The 20,654-nt window shown below is 49.5% G+C and overlaps 2 protein-coding genes across 3 annotated transcripts in view; both read right to left on the reverse strand.

Annotated features, from left to right (window-relative positions):
* Nucleotides 1–1,756, reverse strand: part of LOC140402403 (cyclin-dependent kinase-like 1) — a 76,112-nt gene extending 74,356 nt beyond the window's left edge. For both annotated transcript variants that reach the window (XR_011938134.1, XM_072490158.1), the window contains exon 1: nt 1,104–1,756. Coding sequence is in view for 1 of the 2 variants with exons in the window: in XM_072490158.1 (XP_072346259.1) it covers nt 1,104–1,271 (168 nt within the window). In the remaining variant the exon portion in view is untranslated. The remainder of the gene's footprint in view (nt 1–1,103) is intronic.
* Nucleotides 1,757–4,837: 3,081 nt separating this feature from the next.
* Nucleotides 4,838–20,654, reverse strand: part of LOC140402404 (mitogen-activated protein kinase kinase kinase kinase 5-like) — a 211,746-nt gene continuing 195,929 nt past the window's right edge. Inside the window, exons 28-32 of the mRNA XM_072490159.1 lie at nt 15,686–15,754; nt 12,573–12,665; nt 9,709–9,779; nt 6,771–6,826; nt 4,838–5,256 (exon numbers count right to left, since the gene is read on the reverse strand). Of these exons, the coding sequence (XP_072346260.1) occupies nt 5,142–5,256; nt 6,771–6,826; nt 9,709–9,779; nt 12,573–12,665; nt 15,686–15,754 (404 nt within the window). The 3' untranslated portion in view covers nt 4,838–5,141. The remainder of the gene's footprint in view (nt 5,257–6,770; nt 6,827–9,708; nt 9,780–12,572; nt 12,666–15,685; nt 15,755–20,654) is intronic.

Raw genomic sequence — 20,654 nt, forward strand, 5'->3', positions numbered from 1 at the left:
ACACAGACAGTGACCCAGAGCCGGGATCGAACGTGGGACCTCGCGCGTGAGGCAGCAATGCTGACCATTGCGACACCGTGCTGCCCGGGTATGTGTTAAAGGTAAAAAGAGATCCAGGGTTCATAAAGGGATTCCCCAGGGTAAAAGAGAAACTTATTTTTGTGTAGTGCCTTTCAGACCACCAGACTTAAAGCACTTTTTGCAATCAATGAATTACTTCTTGAAATGTTATCACTGGTGTAATGTAGGAGAGGCCGGAATTATTGGAACAGTTCTGGAAGCGAGGTAAGAAATTACACAGGGCGAGAAGGTGAAACAGGGGAATTAATTATTCAAGCAAGAGGGAGAATTTTCTTGTGGGGCGGGGGGGGGGGGGGGGGGGGGTGCTGTGGAAGATCAGCGAGCACAAGACGGAACTTGACACTAGTTGGCATTTATGTTTTTTGTAATCTTTATTGTCACAAGTCGGCTTACATTAACACTGCAATGAAGTTACTATGAAAATCCCCTAGTCGCAACACTCCGGCGTCTGTTCAGGTACATGGAGAGAGAATTCAGAATGTCCAATTCACCTAACCAGGGCAGCACGGTAGCACAAGTGGATAGCGCTATGGCTTCACAGCGCCAGGGTCCCAGGTTCGATTCCCTGCTGGGTCACTGTCTGTATGGAGTCTACACGTTCTCCCTGTGTCTTCGTGGGTTTCCCCCGGGTGCTCCGGTTTCATCCCACACTCCAAAGACGTGCAGGTTAGGTGGATTGGTCATGATAAATTGCCAAAAAGGCTAGGAGGGGTTATTGGGTTACGGGGATAGGGTGGAAGTGAAGGCTTAAGTGGGTCGGTGCAGACTCGATGGGCTGAATGGCCTCCTGCACTGTATGTTCTAAAAGCACGTCTTTCGGGACTTGTGGGAGGAAACCGGAGCACCCGGAGGAAACCCACGCAGACACGGGGAGAACGTGCAGACTCCGCACAGACAGTGACCCAAAGCCGTGAATCGACCTGGGGACCTTGGCGCTGTGAAGCAGCAGTGCTAACCACCGTGCTGCCCCTCCTGGTGGAAATCCCCAAATTTCTCTGCATGCCGAGAACACGCAGCCTTACCTTCAACATGCGGATCTCCCTCAGTGCGATCTTCTTGATCAGCGGATCGTCCTCCGACTCCACAAACTTCTTGATGGCCACAATCTGACCCGTGTCCTTGTTCCTGCACCTGAACACCACCCCATAGGAGCCCTCCCCGATTTTACCCAGCTTCTCATACTTCTCCATCTCACTGGCCAGGGGACCAAGCACCAAAAAACACCCCAGCCTCCAAAACAAGATCTTCACCTGAAAATATATATTTGTGTGTTTTTTTTGAAATTGTAAGAACAATCTGTGGTTGTTTCTATTCTTAATGCTTATCCAGTGCTGCTTTACTGTGTGATTTGTCACAGTATTGCGATTCCTCTCCTCTGTTGCTGTCACCTTTCTTCTTTCCCCCAAGCCCTCTCTCTGTTGCTGTTTTTCTCTCCCTGTTTTTATTCCTCTTTCTCTCTCTCTCTGTTTGCTGCTGTTTTTGCCTCTCTCCCCAATGCAGCTTTTTTTGTGTTCTGTCTTATTGCTGCTGTCTCTCCCTCTCGGCCGGGTGTACAAAACTGGAGTTTAAAGATCTCCGAGGACCCCTCCCCCCTTGCCAGCGCTTCCACTGCCCAGTTTGCTGTGCCTCACTCCGTTCCGCCCTCTCCATTCGGTGGATTGACGCTAGATTGTAACATTCGAGAGGGGGAGCTGTCACGCTAGATTGTAACATTCCAAGCCCCGCCTCCCCTCCTTCCCATTGGAGGCCGTAGGCACGTGCAGCTCACTGTGCTCTGATAGGCCAACTGGCGACATCTTTCATTCAGCAACAAGGGAATGAAATTGATCAATGGGGACAGGGACAAGAGTTTATTAAAAGATAAATTTAGAGTGCTCAATTCTTTCCTCCAAATTAAGGGGCAATTTAGCGTGACCAATCCACCCACCCTGCACATCTTTTTGGGTTGTGGGGGTGAAGCCCACACAAACACGGGGAGAATGTGCAAACTCCACACGGACAGTGACCCGGGGTCGGGATCGAACCTGGGACCTCGGCGCCGTGAGGCTAACCACTGCTCCACCCTGCCACCCAAGACAGGGACAAGAGTTGAGGGATAAGGTTTACCTGGGGACGAGGGACTGGAGGTTAAGATTGTCATGGGATCGGGCGGCATGTGGCGCAGTGGTTAGCACTGGGTCTGCAGCGCTGAGGACCCGGGTTTGAATCCTGGCCTTGGGTCACTGTCCATGTGGAGTTTGCGCATTCTCCCCATGTCTGCGTGGGTTTCACCCCCACAGCCCCCCGCAGTGGGCAGCACGGTAGCACAAGTGGATAGCATTGTGGCTTCACAGCGCCAGGGTCCCAGGTTCGATTCCCCGCTGGGTCGCTGTGCGGAGTTTGCACGCTCTCCCCGTGTCTGCGTGGGTTTCCACCGGGTGCTCCGGTTTCCTCCCACAGTCCAAAGACGTGCAGGTTAGGTGGATTGGCCGTGATAAATTGCCCTTCGTGACCAAAAAGGTTAGGAGGGGTTATTGGGTTATGGGGATAGGGTGGAAATGAGAGCTTAAATGGGTCGGTGCGGACTCGATGGGCCGAATGGCCTCCTTCTGCACTGTATGTTCTATGTTCTATGTTCTACAACCCTAAAGATATGCAGGGTAGGTGGATTGGTCACACTAAAATTGCCTCTTAATTGGGAAAAAAATAATTGGGTACTCTAAATTTATTTTAAAAAGATTGTCATGGAAACATAGGATTGGCTGCATGGGAGTAATATTTACCCGAGGACTCCTCCTCTGTTGGGATTACTCAAAGAGCACTTTTGAGGACGCAGCTCGCCTGCCAAACAGACATGGAAGTCCCAAAACAGAGAAGACTTGTTCGGGATTAAGGCTGTGGCAGGTGAAGTAGAGATTTCTGACAAAGTGCGCAAACCTCCAAACGCCTCCTCTACCTGACTCTTAAAGCAGCACTCTCCCTGCATGTGTCAGAGTCTGCAGATTGGCAATGAGACTGATCTGCCAAACTGGGATGGACACAAGTTATCCTTGATCCCGCAGGACTGCCTAAGTGTGTTCAAGTTCACCCTGGGCCTTGTCTTTGATATTGCAATGAGGATGCTTGCCAGTGTTTCTTGTTCCATTAGGATGTTTAACAATTCCATCCCTGCCAAGCACTCAGTGAGAGATTGGGCTGTGTGTTTTCGAATACTTGACCCTGGGAAAGTATGAAAGGCAAACAATCAGTCCCTAAATTTTATAAACTGGATGAAATAAACTATTCCATAAACTCCCACAGACATTTGCTGGTTTTGCTCTGTGGCTGCTTTAACAAAGCAAATAAAAGAGAACATTCTGATAATATTTCTGATAATATAAAAGAGTACATTCTGACAGGACTGGGGGCATTCTGGCTAAGTTTGCCGATGATACAAAGATAGGTGGAGGGGCAGATAGTATTGAGGAGGTGGGGAGGCTGCAGAAAGATTTAGACAGTTTAGGAGAATGGTCCAAGAAATGGCTGATGAAATTCAACATGGGCAAGTGCGAGGTCTTGCACTTTGGAAAAAAGAATAGAGGCATGGACTATTTTCTAAACGCTGACAAAATTCATAATGCTGACGTGCAAAGGGACTTGGGAGTCCTAGTCCAGGATTCTCTAAAGGTAAACTTGCAGGTTGAGTCCGTAATTAAGAAAGCAAATGCAATGTTGTCATTTATCTCAAGGGACTTGGAATATAAAAGCAGGGATGTACTTCTGAAGCTTTATAAAGCACTAGTTAGGCCCCATTTAGAATACGGTGAGCAATTTTGGGCCCCACACCTCAGGAAGGACATACTGGCACTGGAGCGGGTCCAGCGGAGATTCACACGGATGATCCCAGGAATGGTAGGCCTAACGTCTGAGGATCCTGGGATTATATTCATTGGAGTTTAGGAGGTTGAGGGGAGATCTAATAGAAACTTACAAGATAATGAATGGCTTAGATAGGGTGGACGTAGGGAAGTTGTTTCCATTAGCAGTGGAGACTAGGACCCGGGGGCACAGCCTTAGAATAAAAGGGAGTCACTTTAGAACAGAGATGAGGAGAAATTTCTTCAGCCAGAGAGTGGTGGGTCTGTGGAATTCATTGCCACAGAGGGCAGTGGAGGCCGGGACGTTGAGTGTCTTTAAGATAGAAGTTGATAAATTCTTGATTTCTCGAGGAATTAAGGGCTATGGAGAGAGAGCGGGTAAATGGAGTTGAAATCAGCCATGATTGAATGGTGGAGTGGGCTCGATGGGCCGAATGGCCTTACTTCCGCTCCTATGTCTTATGGTCTTAATATCTTCACCACAATGCTGCTGTTTCAGCGGAATAGGACAGTCTGAATCCAGCACAGGTTTCACAGACATCCAATGACACCACAGCCAATTGAAATTTAAATGAGCTCAAGGCCGGCCTGCACACCATTGTAATGGTACGGCCTCGAGGGCAGAAAGACACGGACAAGACTTTCAGCAGTAGGTGGGCTGAGGCAAGGGGCAGAGACAGACTGAGGTAAGCAGCCAATGGTGATGGAGAAAAGGTGGGCTGCAAGTGTGGCCAGTGGCCGAGTGGAATGCTGAGATTGCTGGGAAGAGGTACAGAATCCTTGGCAAGGTTGTGTTTATTGAGCATGCCATTCTTGGTTGGCATATCCTACTGGGTTGGTGACGTTGTTGAATAGATCTTCTCCACAGCCTACCACAACTGAGCAGACATTAGATTCAAATCAATGCACAACAAAAGATATAACACGTCAAATATATTTATTTATTTATAGAACACCATCAATGACTTCATTCATTCCTCAGTTCTATTTTATAATATTCCTCACTTAAACTTTACATGCTATTGGATTAGTAGACATTGCTATAATACAAGGATACTCATTCTGAAACTGTGAAGCAGATTCAGCAGTCAAGGACGAACCTTTGGCCCACACCCCAACCTGGTGTGTGGAGGGTTTCAGCAGCTTTAAATATTCCCCTTTTAAGCCTCGCCCTGCTGCCAAAAATGCCTTTTATTACCCCTCCCCCGCCCTGTAAGACTGGCATCATTGCCTGGCCTCCATCTTGCGTAATGGGTTCTCTGGCACTTTCATGGTGTACAGGTTGCTGTAGGCAGTGGGATCGTCGGCCGGCTTTGTCTCAAAGACCACCTGTCTGCAGCTTTAAAGGAGGACAAAAGATGTAATCAGTAACAATATAATACTATCACCTTGTCTCGAGAGACGCGCCCGCCGAGACTGAAACCGATTGCAATGGTAGCAATTCATAGATTCATAGAATTTACAGTGCAGAAGGAGGCCATTCGGCCCATCGAGTCTGCACCGGCTCTTGGAAAGCGCACCCTTCGCAACCGCACACCTCCACCCTATCCCCATAACCCAGTAACCCCACCCAACACGAAGGGCAATTTTGGACATTAAGGGCAATTTAGCATGGCCAATCCACCTAACCTGCACATCTTTGGACTGTGGGAGGACACCGGAGCACCCGAAGGAAATGGTGTATTAAGCATCCCACGCCCAAAATTAGACCCTCCCTGTCATGATATTCAGGTACACATCATAGCACATACATACATACATACTGATGGACAGATCAACGGACCAATCAACACTCACAACACGACAGCCAATCACAGGCAAGAGCATACACAGTACAAAACAGGGAACACGACACTTCCTGGCACTTGAGCAGGCGACGGCTCAGGGCACAGAGCTCATTGCAGGCCACTCAGACATCCACCATGTGCTGTGTGCCACTACAAGATAGAATTAGGAATAGGTCCACAGAATCAAGGGTCATGATCGAACCTCAGTAAACAGTTTACCAATGTGAATAGATGTTTAAAATAAAACTGCGTTGTACCATTCACAACCGTGTTGGTTCATCTGTGTGGCAGAGCACCCAACACGGTTGTGAATGGTACAACGCAGTTTTATTTTAAACATCTATTCACATTGGTAAACTGTTTACTGAGGTTCGATCATGACCCTCGATTCTGTGGACCTATTCCTAATTCTATCTTGTAGTTCACTCCCCAAACTATTACTTGGAATAGGTTTTTTTAAAAGGATAGTGTTATTTTCAGATATAAACAGAAAGACTCGAAGAAACATAACAAACCAACAAACGCTGACTTAAGAGCAGGCATTGTCAAACTCGGCAGCGTGACACGCGGGCGGGTGTCGGGAGGGTCGCGGAGCCGTCCGTCGCGGCGCTCCCGATCGCACAAATCCGCGCGCAACAGCCATAATGCTGGCTGCGAGTGGCCTTCAAAATGGCCAGGAACAGATTAAATAATTCAGGCGCACTGCGCATGCGTGCCCGATCATCGGTTCGCATGCACACCGATGATCGGACACGCAGGTGCAGTGCGTCCGCATTTTTTTTTTTATATGGTCGCAGCCTTTTTTTTCAAGATTGGGGGCCAAAGGGACCATTAGGGCCAAAGGGACCCAAAACCAGTTCCTCCATTTTTGTCAGCAACAAACAAGGTAAGAGAAAATGGGTCGCGAAGGTCGGCCGGCGTGGGTTGCGAAGGTTGGCTAGCGTGGGTCATGAAGGTCGGCCGGTTTGGGTCCCGAAGGTCGGCCGGTTTGGGTCCCGGTGGTTGGCCAGTTGGTAAAAATGGGTCCCCGGAAAAAAGTTTGAAAAAGACTGTTTTAGGTGCCTACCTGTCAGCTCCCAAAAAGCGATAAAGCCGACTCTGTTCTGTTTTCCCCTCAACGATCTGCAAGTAAATGGCACTGGTTCATTTTCTGATTATTTATGAGCTCATGATCAATAATACTGTCAAATGATTATAATATAGCGAATGAAATACACTATAAGGTTATCACTTGCACTTACTTTCTCTCCACCTGACCTTCTCCCTGACCTGCGTTGCCAGTCCTCCTCACCATCTGACCTTCTCCCCTGAACTGTGCCCTCACTGTCCTCCTCTCTACCCGACCTTTCCCCTGACTTGCACCCTCCCTGTCCTGCTCTGAACTTTACCTTCGCCCCGCCCTGCGTCCTGCCAGTCCTTCGCTCCACCTGATCTTTTCCGCCGACCTGCACCCTCCCTGTTCTGCTCTGTACCTCACCTTCTCCCGTGACTTGTGTCCTGTCGTTCCTCCTCTCCACCTGACCTTCCCCCGTGACCTGTGCCCTCACTGTCCTCCTCGCCACCTGACCTGCAACCTCCCTGTCCTGCTCTCCTCCCCTGCTCTCCTCCCCTGACCTGTGCCCTAGTTACAAAGAACAAAGAACAAAGAAAAGTACAGCACAGGAACAGGCCCTTCGGCCCTCCAAGCCCGTGCCGACCATGCTGCCTGACTAAACTACAATCTTCTACACTTCCTGGGTCCGTATCCCTCTATTCCCATCCTATTCATGTATTTGTCAAGATGCCTCTTAAATGTCACTATCGTCCCTGTTTCCACCACCTCCTCCGGCAGCGAGTTCCAAGCACCCATTACCCACTGTGTAAAAAACTTGCCTCGTACATCTCCTCTAAACCTTGCCCCTCGCACCTTAAACCTATGCCCCCTAGTAATTGACCCCTCTACCCTGGGGAAAAGTCTCTGACTATCCACTCTGTCTATGCCCCTCATAATTTTGTAGACCTCTATCAGGTCACCCCTCAACCTCTGTCATTTCAGTGAGAACAAACCGAGTTTATTCAACCGCTCCTCATAGCTGATGCCCTCCATACCAGGCAACATTCTGGTAAAGCTCTTCTGCACCCTCTCTAAAGCCTCCACATCCTTCTGGTAGTGTGGCGACCAGAATTGAACACTATATTCCAAGTGTGGCCTAACTAAGGTTCTATACAGCTGCAACATGACTTGCCAATTCTTATACTCAATGCCCCAGCCAATGAAGGTAAGCATGCCGTATGCCTTCTTGACTACCTTCTCCACCTGTGTTGCCCCTTTCAGTGACCTGTGGACCTGTACACCGAGATCTCTCTGACTTTCAATACTCTTGAGGGTTCTACCATTCACTGTATATTCCCTACCTGCATTAGACCTTCCTTCCTCAGCTTAATTTAGCCATTTTTAATCTTTATTTGTCATGGGATGTCAGATAGGCCATTTCAGTGGATAGTTAAGAATCAACCACATTGCTGTGGGTCCAGAGACACATGTAGGCTGGACCAGGATAGAGATTTTGTTCCTTAAAGGGCATTAGTGAACCAGATCGTTTTTTACAACTCTAGGTGATGGTGTCATGGTCACTAAGCTGAGACTGGCTTTATACTCCAGATTTTGTAGCTGAATTTAAATTCTACCATCTGCCATTTGTGGACAGCATGGTGGCACAGTGGTTAGCACTGCTACCTCACAGTGCCAGGGACCTGGGTTCAATTCCGACCTTGGGTAACTGTGTGGAGTTTGCATGTTCTCCCCATGTTCCTCCGGGTGCTCCAGTTTCCTCCTACATTCCAATGATGTGCAGGTTAGGTGGATTGGCCATGATAAGTTGCCCCTTAATGTCCAAAGATGTACAGGTTATTTATGGGGCTACAGGGATAGGGCAGAGTGGTCGGGTGAGTGGACATGGGTAGAGTGCTCTTTCGAAGGGTCGGTGCAGACTTGATGGGCCGAGTGGTCTTCTTCTGCACTGTAGGGAGTCCATGATTTGTCTGTATTAGCCTGTACCTTGGAATTACTAGTCCACCATTACCACCACCATCTTCCCAGGTTGCTGGCTCCCCCTTCACACTCCCTTTAAAAATTCAAGCACTTCATGGAGGTGTCAGTACACGGGTATGCCATCCAAATGCCCTATTTTCAAAGCACGCCACAACCAATCATGCCATCACTGGTGATTCAAAATTCAGTCCAGGAAGTCTTGCTGGAATCATACAGGGCTTTGTTGAGACCACATTTGGAGTACTGTATACGATTTTAGTTTCCTTGCCTAAGAAAGGATATATTTGCTTTAGAGAGAGTCCAGGGTTGAATGAGTTGTTCTATGAGGAGAGATTGAGTGAAATGGGCTTACATTCTCTGGAGTTCAGAAGAATGAGAGGTGATATTGTTGAAATGTCTTAAAACTCTTGAGAGAGCTTGAGAGGGTAGATGCTGAGAGGCTCTTTCTCTTGGCGGGAGGCCCTAGAGCTAGGGGTGAAAATCTCAGGATAAGGGGTTGGCCATTTTGGGCTAAGGTGAGGAGAAGGGTCGGACAACTTTGAAATTTACCTTCAGGGGCTTTGAATATTCAGTTGCTGAGTATATTCAATATTGAGATCAGTAGATTTTTGGATATTAAGGGAATGAAGGGGTATGCTGGAAAAGTAGAGTAGATAAGAAAGATCAGCCATGATCCTATTGAATGTTGAAGCAGGCTGGAGGGGCGGGATGGCCGACTGCAGCTCCGTACATTATGTCCATTATAAAATCAGCAAACTCATTCATAATAAACTGGACAGCTCTTTCAAAGAACTGGAAAAGTCATGATGGCCTCCTTTGTGCTCCATGATCCTAAGATCACTTCTCAGAAGCCTCCTTCCCAGGGCTTTCCTTCTACCTCAGACTCCCGAGTGTCAGCTTCCGTTATCTGAACTTCTCCAGTGTTTCTTGGCGATTAGCATGTTATTTAGCAATTGGAACAAAAGCCGCTCACCACACAGGACCTGAAACTCTTCCGCTGCATCCCATGTTTCCAGAATCCCAGAACGCTGTCAGGGAAGCAGACTGGACGAGGGAAGAGAAAACACATCAGTATAAATATCAGCAGAATATCTCTGGCGTTATTCAGCACGTTGCGTAGAGTGTACAGCACGGGCACGGGCCATTTACCCAAATGGCAGGCCGATGTTTATGCTCTTAAACAGGCCTTTCTCACCCACTTTATGTTCCTTTCTTGTTCATGTAATTATCTTCCCCTCAATTGTATCTGTGGTATTCACGTCAACACTCCCACGTTAGAGCAATGGTGGCATTAAAATGAAACGAAAATCACTTATTGTCACAAGTAGGCTTCAATGAAGTCATGTGAAAAGCCCCTAGTCGCCACATTCCGGCGCCTGTTCGGGGAGGCTGGTATAAACAAATTGTGACAAGGGAAGTGTGAGAAGAAGTGAAGTCACACTTAAGGGAAGCCCAGGATATATGTGAAACTATTGTATATTAGGATTAAATTTAAACTCATCCTTTCTGATCCTGTATTTAGACAGTTCCATTACAAATTCTGTTGTCCACATTTACAATGTGGAATGTCTATTTAAATGTGTTGCAGTGCAATTAGATCTTCTCACCACAGATGGCATTACAGAATCCCCACCAGCAGCAATTGTGCAAAAAAAAATGAAGGTAGCGCACAATGAAATGAGCAGGACATGCACAATTAAGTTAGATTGACCATTAACTGCGGGTGTTTGATGGGGACAGTGTAGAGGGAGCTTTACTCTGTATCTAACCCCGTGCTGTACCTGTCCTGGGAGTGTTTGATGGGGACAGTGTAGAGGGAGCTTTACTCTGTATCTAGCCCCGTGCTGTACCTGCCCTGGGAGTGTTTGATGGAGACAGTGTAGAGGGAGCTTTACTCTGTATCTAACCCCGTGCTGTACCTGCCCTGGGAGTGTTTGATGGGGACAGTGTAGAGGGAGCTTTACTCTGTATCTAACCCCGTGCTGTACCTGCCCTGGGAGTGTTTGATGGGGACAGTGTAGAGGGAGCTTTACTCTGTATCTAACCCCGTGCTGTACCTGTCCTGGGAGTGTTTGATGGGGACAGTGTAGAGGGAGCTTTACTCTGTATCTAACCCCGTGCTGTACCTGCCCTGGGAGTGTTTGATGGGGACAGTGTAGAGGGAGCTTTACTCTGTATCTAACCCCGTGCTGTACCTGTCCTGGGAGTGTTTGATGGGGACAGTTTAGAGGGAGCTTTACTCTGTATCTAACCCCGTGCTGTACCTGCCCTGGGAGTGTTTGATGGGGACAGTGTAGAGGGAGCTTTACTCTGTATCTAACCCTGTGTTGTATCTGTCCTGGGAGTGTTGATGGGGACAGTTTAGAGGGAGCTTTACTCTGTATCTAACCCCGTGCTGTACCTGCCCTGGGAGTGTTTGATGGGGACAGTGTAGAGGGAGCTTTACTCTGTATCTAACCCCGTGCTGTACCTGCCCTGGGAGTGTTTGATGGGGACAGTGTAGAGGGAGCTTTACTCTGTATCTAACCCCGTGCTGTACCTGCCCTGGGAGTGTTTGATGGGGACAGTGTAGAGGGAGCTTTACTCTGTATCTAACCCCGTGCTGTACCTGTCCTGGAAATGTTTGATGGGATAGTGCGGAGGGAGCTTTACTCTGTATAATAATAATAATTGCTTATTGTCACAAGTAGGCTTCAATGAAGTTACTGTGTAAAGCCCCTAGTCGCCACATTCTGGCGCCTGTTCGGGGAGGCCGGTATGGGAATTGAACCCGCGCTGCTGGCCTTGTTCTGCTTTACAAGCCGGCTGTTTAGCTAAAGCAGCCTCTTCGTTTTTACCCATGCCCTGATGTACTTGGTATCCAAGGCAGAAAATTCTCCATTTCTGAGCGTAACTGGAGACCGTGAGTAGAAGGCATTCACCAAGAAATCGGACATGGAATTCAGGAAAAATTTCTTTGCCCAAAGATTGGTAAGAAAGTGGAACTCACTCCCACAGTGAATTGTTGAAGTGTATAGTTTAGGGGGGGCGATTCTCCGAGCCCCCCGCCAGGCCGGAGAATCGGCGCAACCGCGTCACGATGCCCCGACGGCGGCGCGCGATTCTCCGAGGTGAGGAGAGTCAGCGCCGCGCCAGCCGCGGGCCGTTGGAATCGGCTGCGCGGATACGACAGAGTCCCACCGGCGCCGTTCACCCTTGGTCGCTGCCGGCGGGAACACTGCACGAACAGTCGGGGGGGGGGCGGTCTGGGGGGGATGGGGGGGGGGGGGGAAAGAGAGGGGCTCCGTCCCCGGGGGGGGGGGGGGGGGGAGGCCTCCGATGGGATCTAGCCCGCGATTTGGGCCTACTGATCGGCGGGCCGGCCTCTTCCCCCCACCCCCCCCCCGGGCCTACTTTCCGGCGCCGACCAACATGGCATCGGTGTTCAGGGACCGGCGCGCAAAGAAGACCCCCGCGCATGCGCAGGTTGGCGCGGCGCTCATTTGGCGCCGGGAAGGGAGGCTGGAGCGGTGGGGTCCAGAATCGGTTGTCCCCGTGCCCGTTTCGCACCGTCGTGAAATGCGACGGCGTTCACGACGGCGCGAAGACTTGGGCTCCATATTGGAGAATCGCCCCCTTGATGTATTTAAGGGAAAGCTGGAGAAGTGTTTGAGGGCAGGGAATTGAGGTTACAAAGATTGATTTAGATGAGTAAAGACGGGAGGAGGGGTTCAAGTGGAACATAAACAGCATCAACTAGCTGTGCTGAATGGCCTGTTTCGGTGTTGAAATCCCCAAATTAGCCCCAAAAAGCACACGCTTAAACAGTTAAGTCTGAACTAAGTTCTAGCTGCTTACCGACTGATTCCACTGGAACATCAAAAGTCACTTCTGGGACCAACTCTTTGTTCGTCTTGAGGCATCCATGAATATTTACAATTTTGATATTTTCTGTTGAAAGAAAATAAATTCCTTAAGCAAGCAGCAAAGGCCCAGATCTTGCTCAGTGAGGATTCCTGCCTATTGTGAAGGGGGTAAGTAGGAGGGGGAAATGTCTTACCCATTCAATTGATCATCCACTGCCCACCCCACCTGTACTAGGGTCATCCTCATTAGTGAGGCTCCAGGTCGACCTCAGGGCCTACAGTTTCTGGCAGACTGAGATAGACTGTGGCCAGACATATGGGGAGGAGGCCGCTCTTTGAGGCGGGCAGAGGAATTAAATATTTAAAATGTCTGTTGTCAGCTTTTGGGTGCTGGTAAGACGCTGCTGTTACTAAGGGCCACAGTTGCTAAGGTGATAATCGCGGAAAACGTGATGAATGATATCACTCCATCGTTGCCCACTTTAACTTCATCCGCCCATACTTGGTTAGCATTTTCACCAGCTACTGTTACTTCCGGCAGAAAGTTCCAGATGTAATTGATACTGATCGTGGCATAGGCACCCTCTTCTCATACCCCTGTCACGCACCTAAATTTCCTGCAGGTCGCATGGATCTATTGTGGGCGCGATCTAACGGAAATGTTTCCAAGTGTCATTTTGGGCGGGTTTCACTGGGAGCTTCTCCCCTGGCTCTGTCGGCGAGTTCCCCACCGCTATGTAACCACACTTAGTCACTGTTCGGGCCCTGGGGAGCTTCCCTCCGTGCTAGCCCATACCTAGAAGCTTTTTCAACACTGGGGCGCTGAACCTGCTGGCCAGACCGGCTCCTCAGAGATCAGACACCATTTTGAAAAGGTGCCCCGATCTCTAAGTGAGCTTGCGGGTTCCCCCACACCACCACCCCCTCACCCACGGGCAATGTCACCCCCACATGCGCACATGGGCATTACCCTACACCTCTGCCCCCAAAGTGAGGACACCCCCCCCATGGGGTCACTGAGGTCTTCCCCCCCCCCTTTTCGGTCCACCCTTTCGAGGACCCCCACCCTTCCAGAGGCCCCGTCTTACTGCTCTTCAACCTCCCACCTTCACATCACCCCCGCTCTTGAACCTCCCACCTTCATACCACCCCCCTCATCCCTCCTTTCATGGGCATGGCTCTCCTCAGGCCCTGACCCTTGGCAGTGGCATCCTGGCACTGCCAACTTGGCAGTGTTCCTGCCAGCCTGGCAGTGGCACCCTGACATTTAGGGGGTAGAAGTGCCAGGGTGCCAGCCTGACAGTGCCAAGGTACCAGGGTGCCAGGGGGAGAGCCAGGGTGACACCCTGCCTATAGATCGCACCCTATATTATTTTAGGAGTTCAATCTCTAACAGAGGTCTTAGTTTGTTAAATTCTTGGCCCACTTACTGCAAGCTTTGGAACGTCTTACTCAGAGGGGCCTATGGGTAGACTCCCTTGGCGACATCAGAGGAGAGTCTCTGTCGGAGGACCTGGTGGAGAGTCTCAGATGGTTCGGAGGAGTCTCCCTCGGAGGGGACTACTGAGAGTCTCCCTCGGAGGAGCCTGCAGAGAGTCTCCCTCGTAGGAGCCTGCAGAGAGTCTCCCTCAGAGGGGCCCACAGAGAGTCTCCCTCAGAGGGGCTTGGGGAGAGTCTTCCTCAGAGGGGCCCACAGAGAGTCTCCCTCAGAGGGGCTCGCGGTGAGTCTCCCTCAGAGGGGCCCGCGGAGATTCTCCCTCGGAGTGGCCTGCAGAGAGTCTCCCTCGGAGGGGCCTCAGGGTGTCTCCCTCAGAGGGTCCTGCAGCGAGTCTCCCTTGGAAGGGCCAGAGAAGTTCCCCCTGGAGGCACCAGAGGAGTTTCCCCAGAGGAACCTGTGGAGTGTCACCCTGGGAGGGACCTATGGGGAATCTCCTTCAGAGGGATCTGTGGGGATTGTCCCACAAAGCGACCTTTGGAGAATCTCCCCTGGAGGGGTCGATGCAAAGTCTGCCATGGAGGGGCCTTTAGCTTGAACATGATTGCTAAAAATACTGAATAAGTCAGAGATTCAGGATGCGACCTACTGGCCATATTGTGCCCGAACGGCTGGGCGCAGCCACAGGTTCCTTCTTCCAGGATCTACCCAGCTCGTCACACCTCAAGAGAAGCCACGATCTGGATCTGAGACGGCTACTCTCACTCTAGTATGCACTTGTCTGATCTACCGAGGTCCTGGGATCTAACCCCTTCGCCACAGCGACTTTGAGCTAGTGCTGTTCACACAAAACGGGGGGTCTCCCAGGGGATCAGAGGCCCCGGGTGGTTTTCACCTGGGCAGGGTGGCACCCTGGTACTGTCGTCCTGGCACCTGAGCAGTGCCAGCCTGACACCCTGGCAGTGCCAGCCTGACACCCTGGCAGTGCCAGCCTGAGACAGCCAATGTGCCAGGGTGGCAGTGCCAAGGTGCCAGGCTGGCATTTCTCCTATGGCGGACATAGGGCCTGAGGGGGTGTCCTGCCCATGTGAGGTGGGGTGACCCTAAGAACCCCCTTATGGGTGAGTTGGGGCTTTGGGGGTCATATGGGGCGGGGGGGAGGGTCGAGAGATGGGAGGTCCCCATCCCCTCCTGCATTGAGGAGTTCCAGTGAGCCTCGCTACTCAGTACAGGAAATGGATTATGTACGTTCCCCGCTGAAGCCCCGAATTCCAACAAAATCCCGATAGATAGCATGGTGTTTCCCTGTGCTTCGAGCGCCTGGAAACCCCCGGCTAAACGCGCTCGTCACGAGACTCTGTTGCAATTTGCTTCAATCAAACCCTCAGATAGCTCGTTTTTCTTATTGAACTTGCTGCCTGAGTGTAAAATAGTCAGTTAAATTGCCTGTTGGAGAAACTGCCCTCAAAATTAAAAGTCGGATGGTTTCCATTAAAGACAGGCAATCTCAATATCAGTACATTCATCCCAGTGAACTGATGGGGCTCCTGCTCCTTCGGCACTGGCTGTACATCCACCCAAATGTGCTGGCCTCCTGCTCTTGACGAAAGATTCAACTACCCAGGCAACCCTCAGCCATAGTTGACCAACTGTGCGGTGTTTTTACTTACGGCCGATACACACAAGCACCATGTCGTTGTCCAGTTGACTCACGTGGATAAACCTGTCCTGCAGAGCTTCTGCAATGAGAAAGTTTAGCGTCACTTCTACTGGTTTACGAGAAGGAACCAGAAGTAAAAGATCTTGGCGTCCCCTGCCCTCATCTCAACACTGCTCTGTGCAAAGAAGTGATTTAAAAATGCACTTTTTTCCTATTCATGGCATGTGGGTGGTGCTGACTCGGCCAGTGTTTAGTGTCCATCCCCTTGTGCCTTGGGAAAGGTTGTGTGCTGCCTTCTTGAACTGCTGCAGTCCATGCCGTGGAGGTACATTCACAGTGCTATCAGGGAGGAGTTCCAAGACCTTGATCCAGTGACCATGAAGGAACGATGGTGTATTTCCAACTCAAGATGATGTTTGACCTGGAGGGGAACTTGCAACTGCTGCTCTTCCCATGTATCTGCTACGCCTGTCATTCTAGGCAATAAAGCGTGGGTTTAGGAAAAATAAAAATAACATCTATTCAAGAAAGTAGGGAGACAGAAAGTAGGGAGCTATAGGCCAGTTAGCCTAACATCGAGCACGGGCAGCATGGTAGCATTGTGGATAGCACAATTGCTCAACAGCTCCAGGGTCCCAGGTTCGATTCCGGCTTGGGTCACTGTCTGTGTGGAGTCTGCACACCCTCCCCGTGTGTGTGTGTGTTTCCTCCGGGTGCTCCGGTTTCCTCCCACTGTCCAAAGAGGTGCAGGTTAGGTGGATTGGCCATGATAAATTGCCCTTAGTGTCCAAAATTGCCCTTAGGGTTGGGTGGGGTTACTGGGTTATGGGGATAGGGTGGCGGTGTTGACCTTGGGTAGGGTGCTCTTTCCAAGAGCCAGTGCAGACTCGATGGGCCGAATGGCCTCCTTCTGCACTGTAAATTCTATGATAATCCATCATAGGGAAAATGCTTGAATTGATTTGTCAGGAAGTAACAGCAAGATAATTATCAAGTAAGAATACCATCAGGCAGTCAGCTTGGTTTTGTAAAAGGGAAATTGTGATTGACTCATTTATTGGAGTTCTTTTAGGAAGTAACAAGCTTGATGGATGTGATATATTTGGATCTCCAAAAGGCATTCAATAAGGTACCACGTAAAAGGTTACTGCACAAGATAAGAGCTCATGATGGTGGGGGGAATATATTAGCATGGATAGAGGATTGGTGAGCTAACATGATGCAGAGTCAGGATAAATTGTTAATTTTCGGGTTGGCGAAGTGTAATCAATGGAGTGCCGAGGGGATCAGTTCTGGGGCCTCAACTATTTACAATTTCTGTTAATAAGTATGGTAACTAAATTTCCTGATGACACAAAGGTAGTAGGAAAGCAAGCTACGAAAAAGATGAAAAGTGTTTGCAAAGGGATATAGATCGATTAAGTGAGTGGCCAAAAAATTGATAAATGGAATGTAATAATAATAATCGCTCATTGTCACAAGTAGGCTTCAGTGAAGTTACTGTGAAAAGCCCCTAGTCGCCACATTCCGGCACCTGTTTGGGGAGGCCAGTACGGGAATTGAACCCGCGCTGCTGGCCTTGTTCTGCATTACAAGCCAGCTGTCTTAGCCCACTGTGCTAAACCAGCCCCTATAATGTAGGAAAATGTGAGCTTGCCCACATATTGTTTAAGTGGAGCGAGACCACAGAAAGCTGTGGTACAGAGGGATCTGGGTGTCCAGGTATATGAATCACAAAAGCTAGCATGCAGGTACAGCAAGCAATTAGGAAAGAAAGTGGAATGTTGCCCTTTATTGCAAGGGGAATGGAGTATAAAATAATGGAACTGTTGCTGCAGCTGTACAGGGCCTTAGTGAGATCACATCCAGAGAGTTGTGTCCAGTTTTGGTCTCCTTACTTGCATTGGAAGCGGTTCAGAGAAGGTTCAGTCGGCTGACTCCTGGGATGAAGGGGTTATTTTGTGAGGAAAGGTGGAGTACGTTATCCCTACACTCATTGGCGTTTAGAAGAATGAGCGGTGATCTTACTGAACTTGACAGGATTGATGCTGAGAGGATGTTTCCCCTTGTCGGGAGCACAGTTTCAAAATAAGGGGCCTCCCATTTAAGACGGAGATGAGGAAGGATTTTGGGTCTCTCTGGGTCGTTAGTCTTTCTCTTCCCCAGAGTCTGGGTCATTGAATATATTCGAGGCTGAGTTTGACATATTTCTGGTCAACAAAGGAGTTAAGGGTTATGGAAGACAGGCAGGAAAATGGAGCTAAGGCCACAATTAGGTCAGTCACAATCTTATTGACTGGCAGATCAGGGCCGAGGGTCCAAATAACGTACTCCTCCTATTTACTATCGCCGTATCATATTACGTAGTATCTAAGTTACAGACGGGAGAAGCAAGTGGCTGGAGAAGTTGGAGAACCTCAGGTTGGCATGCCACAGGCTGTCCTTTAAGGTCTGGGGTATAGTCTGGCACAGAGCCTACCTGACTTTCAAAGATTACACTGGAATGAAAATTGGCTGGTTCTTTCAGCCCTGCCAGATTAATCCCAAAAAGGTGAGGATGAGAATCCACCCAGATGTTTCTTTGTTATTTTAAAAAAGTTTCCCTGTTTAAAATAAAGACGTTCACATCTCCTATGAAGGGGCAGTCAGGCAAACGACAGCGAAGCAAGCCAGATGTCACCCTCCCTTGGGGGTCTGTCAATAAATATTGTACGATGGGAAATTTGGGATGTACTGATGAGGTGGTATTTGATGACTAATCCAAATTCTTCTGAGCCAAGACTGGACCACATACCAAGGTGGCCATCTATGGGCTGCAATGGGCTCTACCCCTGGTGTGGCTGTTCTGGCTGCCTGTCCCCGCTTCCACAGTCCTGTCTGTGCCTCGATGACCCTGACGATGTTATATACCAGAAATGTCGCAGTCTTCCCGTTGATGCCAAATTATTTATTGAGTAATAAAATAATGTAAGAAGAATAAGAAATCGTTTATTGTCACAAGTAGGCTTCAAATGAAGTTACTGTGAAAAGCCCCTAGTCGCCACATTCCGGCGCCTGTTCGGGGAGGCTGGAACGGGAACTTGTACTTGTGAGTTCTTTCCATAAGACCATTCGACAAAGGAGCAGAATTAGGCCACTCGGCCCATCGAGAAGGATGTGGAGGCTTTAGAGAGGGTGCAGAAGAGATTTACCAGGATGTTGCCTGGTATGGAGGGCATTAGCTATGAGGAGCGGTTGAATAAACTCGGTTTGTTCTCACTGGAATGACGGAGGTTGAGGGGCGACCTGATAGAGGTCTACAAAATTATGAGGGGCATAGACAGAGTGGATAGTCAGAGGCTTTTCCCCAGGGTAGAGGGGTCAATTACTAGAGGGCATAGGTTTAAGGTGCGAGGGGCAAGGTTTAGAGTAGATGTACGAGGCAGGTTTTTTACACAAAGGGTAGTGGGTGCCTGGAACTCGCTGCCGGAGGAGGTGGTGGAAGCAGGGACGATAGTGACATTTAAGGGGCATCTTGACAAATACATGAATAGGATGGGAATAGAGGGATACGGACCCAGGAAGTGTAGAAGATTGTCGTTTAGTCGGGCAGCATGGTCGGCACGGGCTTGGAGGGCCGAAGGGCCTGTTCCTGTGCTGGACTTTTCTTTGTTCTTTGTTCTTTGAGTCTGCTCTGCCATTCAATCATGGCTGATATTTTTCTCATCCCCATTCTCCTGCCGTCTCCCCATAACCCCTGAGCCCCTTATGCACGGTAGCATTGTGGATAGCACAAATGCTTCACAGCTCCAGGGTCCCAGGTTCGATTCGGCCTTGGGTCACTGTCTGTGCGGAGTCTGCACATCCTCCCCGTGTGTGCGTGGGTTTCCTCCGGGTGCTCCGGTTTCCTCCCACAGTCCAAAAATGTGCGGGTTAGGTGGATTGGTCATGCTAAATTGCCCATAGTGTCCAAATTGCCCTTAGTGTTGGGTGGGATTACTGGGTTATGGGGATAGGGTGGAGGTGTGGACCTTGGGTAGGGTGCTCTTTCCAAGAGCCGGTGCAGACTCGATGGGCCGAATGGCCTCCTTCTGCACTGTAATATCTATGATTCTATAATCAAGATCCTACTTCTGTCTGAAAGACACTCAGTGATTTGGCCTCCACAGCCTTCTGCGGCAAAGAGTTCCACAGATTCACCACCCTCTGGCTGAAGAAATTCCTCCTCATCTCTGTTTTAAAGGATCGTCCCTTTAGTCTGAGATGGTGTCCTCTGCTTCTAGTTTTTCCTACAAGTGGAAACATCCTCTCCACGTCCACTCTGCCCAGGCCTCGCAGTATCCTATCATTTCAATAAGATCCCCCTTCATCCTTCTAAACTCCAACGAGTACAGACCCAGAGTCCTCAACCGTTCCTCATATGCCAAGCTTTTCATTCCAGGGATCATTCTTGTGAACCTCCTCTGGACCCTTTCCAAGGACAGCACATCCTCCCTTAGATACGGGGCCCAAAACTACTCACAATACTCCAAATGGGGTCTGACCACAGCCTTATACAGCCTCAGAAGTACATCCCTGGTCTTGTATTCTAACCCTCTTGACATGAATGCGAACATTGCATTTGCCTTCTTAACTGCCGACTGAACCTGCACATTAACCTTAAATGAATCGTGAACAAGGACTCCCAAGTCCCTTTGTGCTTCTGATTTCCGAAGCATTTCCCCATTTAGAAAATAGTTTATTCATCCTACCAAAGTGCATAACCTCACACTTTTCCACATTGTATTTCATTTGCCACTTCATTGCCCACTCTCCTCGCCTGTCCAAATCCTTCTGCAGCCCCCTTGCTTCCTCAATACTACTTGTCCCTCTACAGATCTTTGTATCATCTGCAAACCTAATGACAGTGCCTTCAGTTCCTTCTTCCAGATCATTAATGTACATTGTGAAAAGTTGTGGTCCCAGCACAGACCCCTGAGGCACACCACTAGTCACCGGCT

Source organism: Scyliorhinus torazame, chromosome 25 (assembly GCF_047496885.1).
Source record: "Scyliorhinus torazame isolate Kashiwa2021f chromosome 25, sScyTor2.1, whole genome shotgun sequence".
Lineage (NCBI taxonomy): Eukaryota > Metazoa > Chordata > Chondrichthyes > Carcharhiniformes > Scyliorhinidae > Scyliorhinus > Scyliorhinus torazame.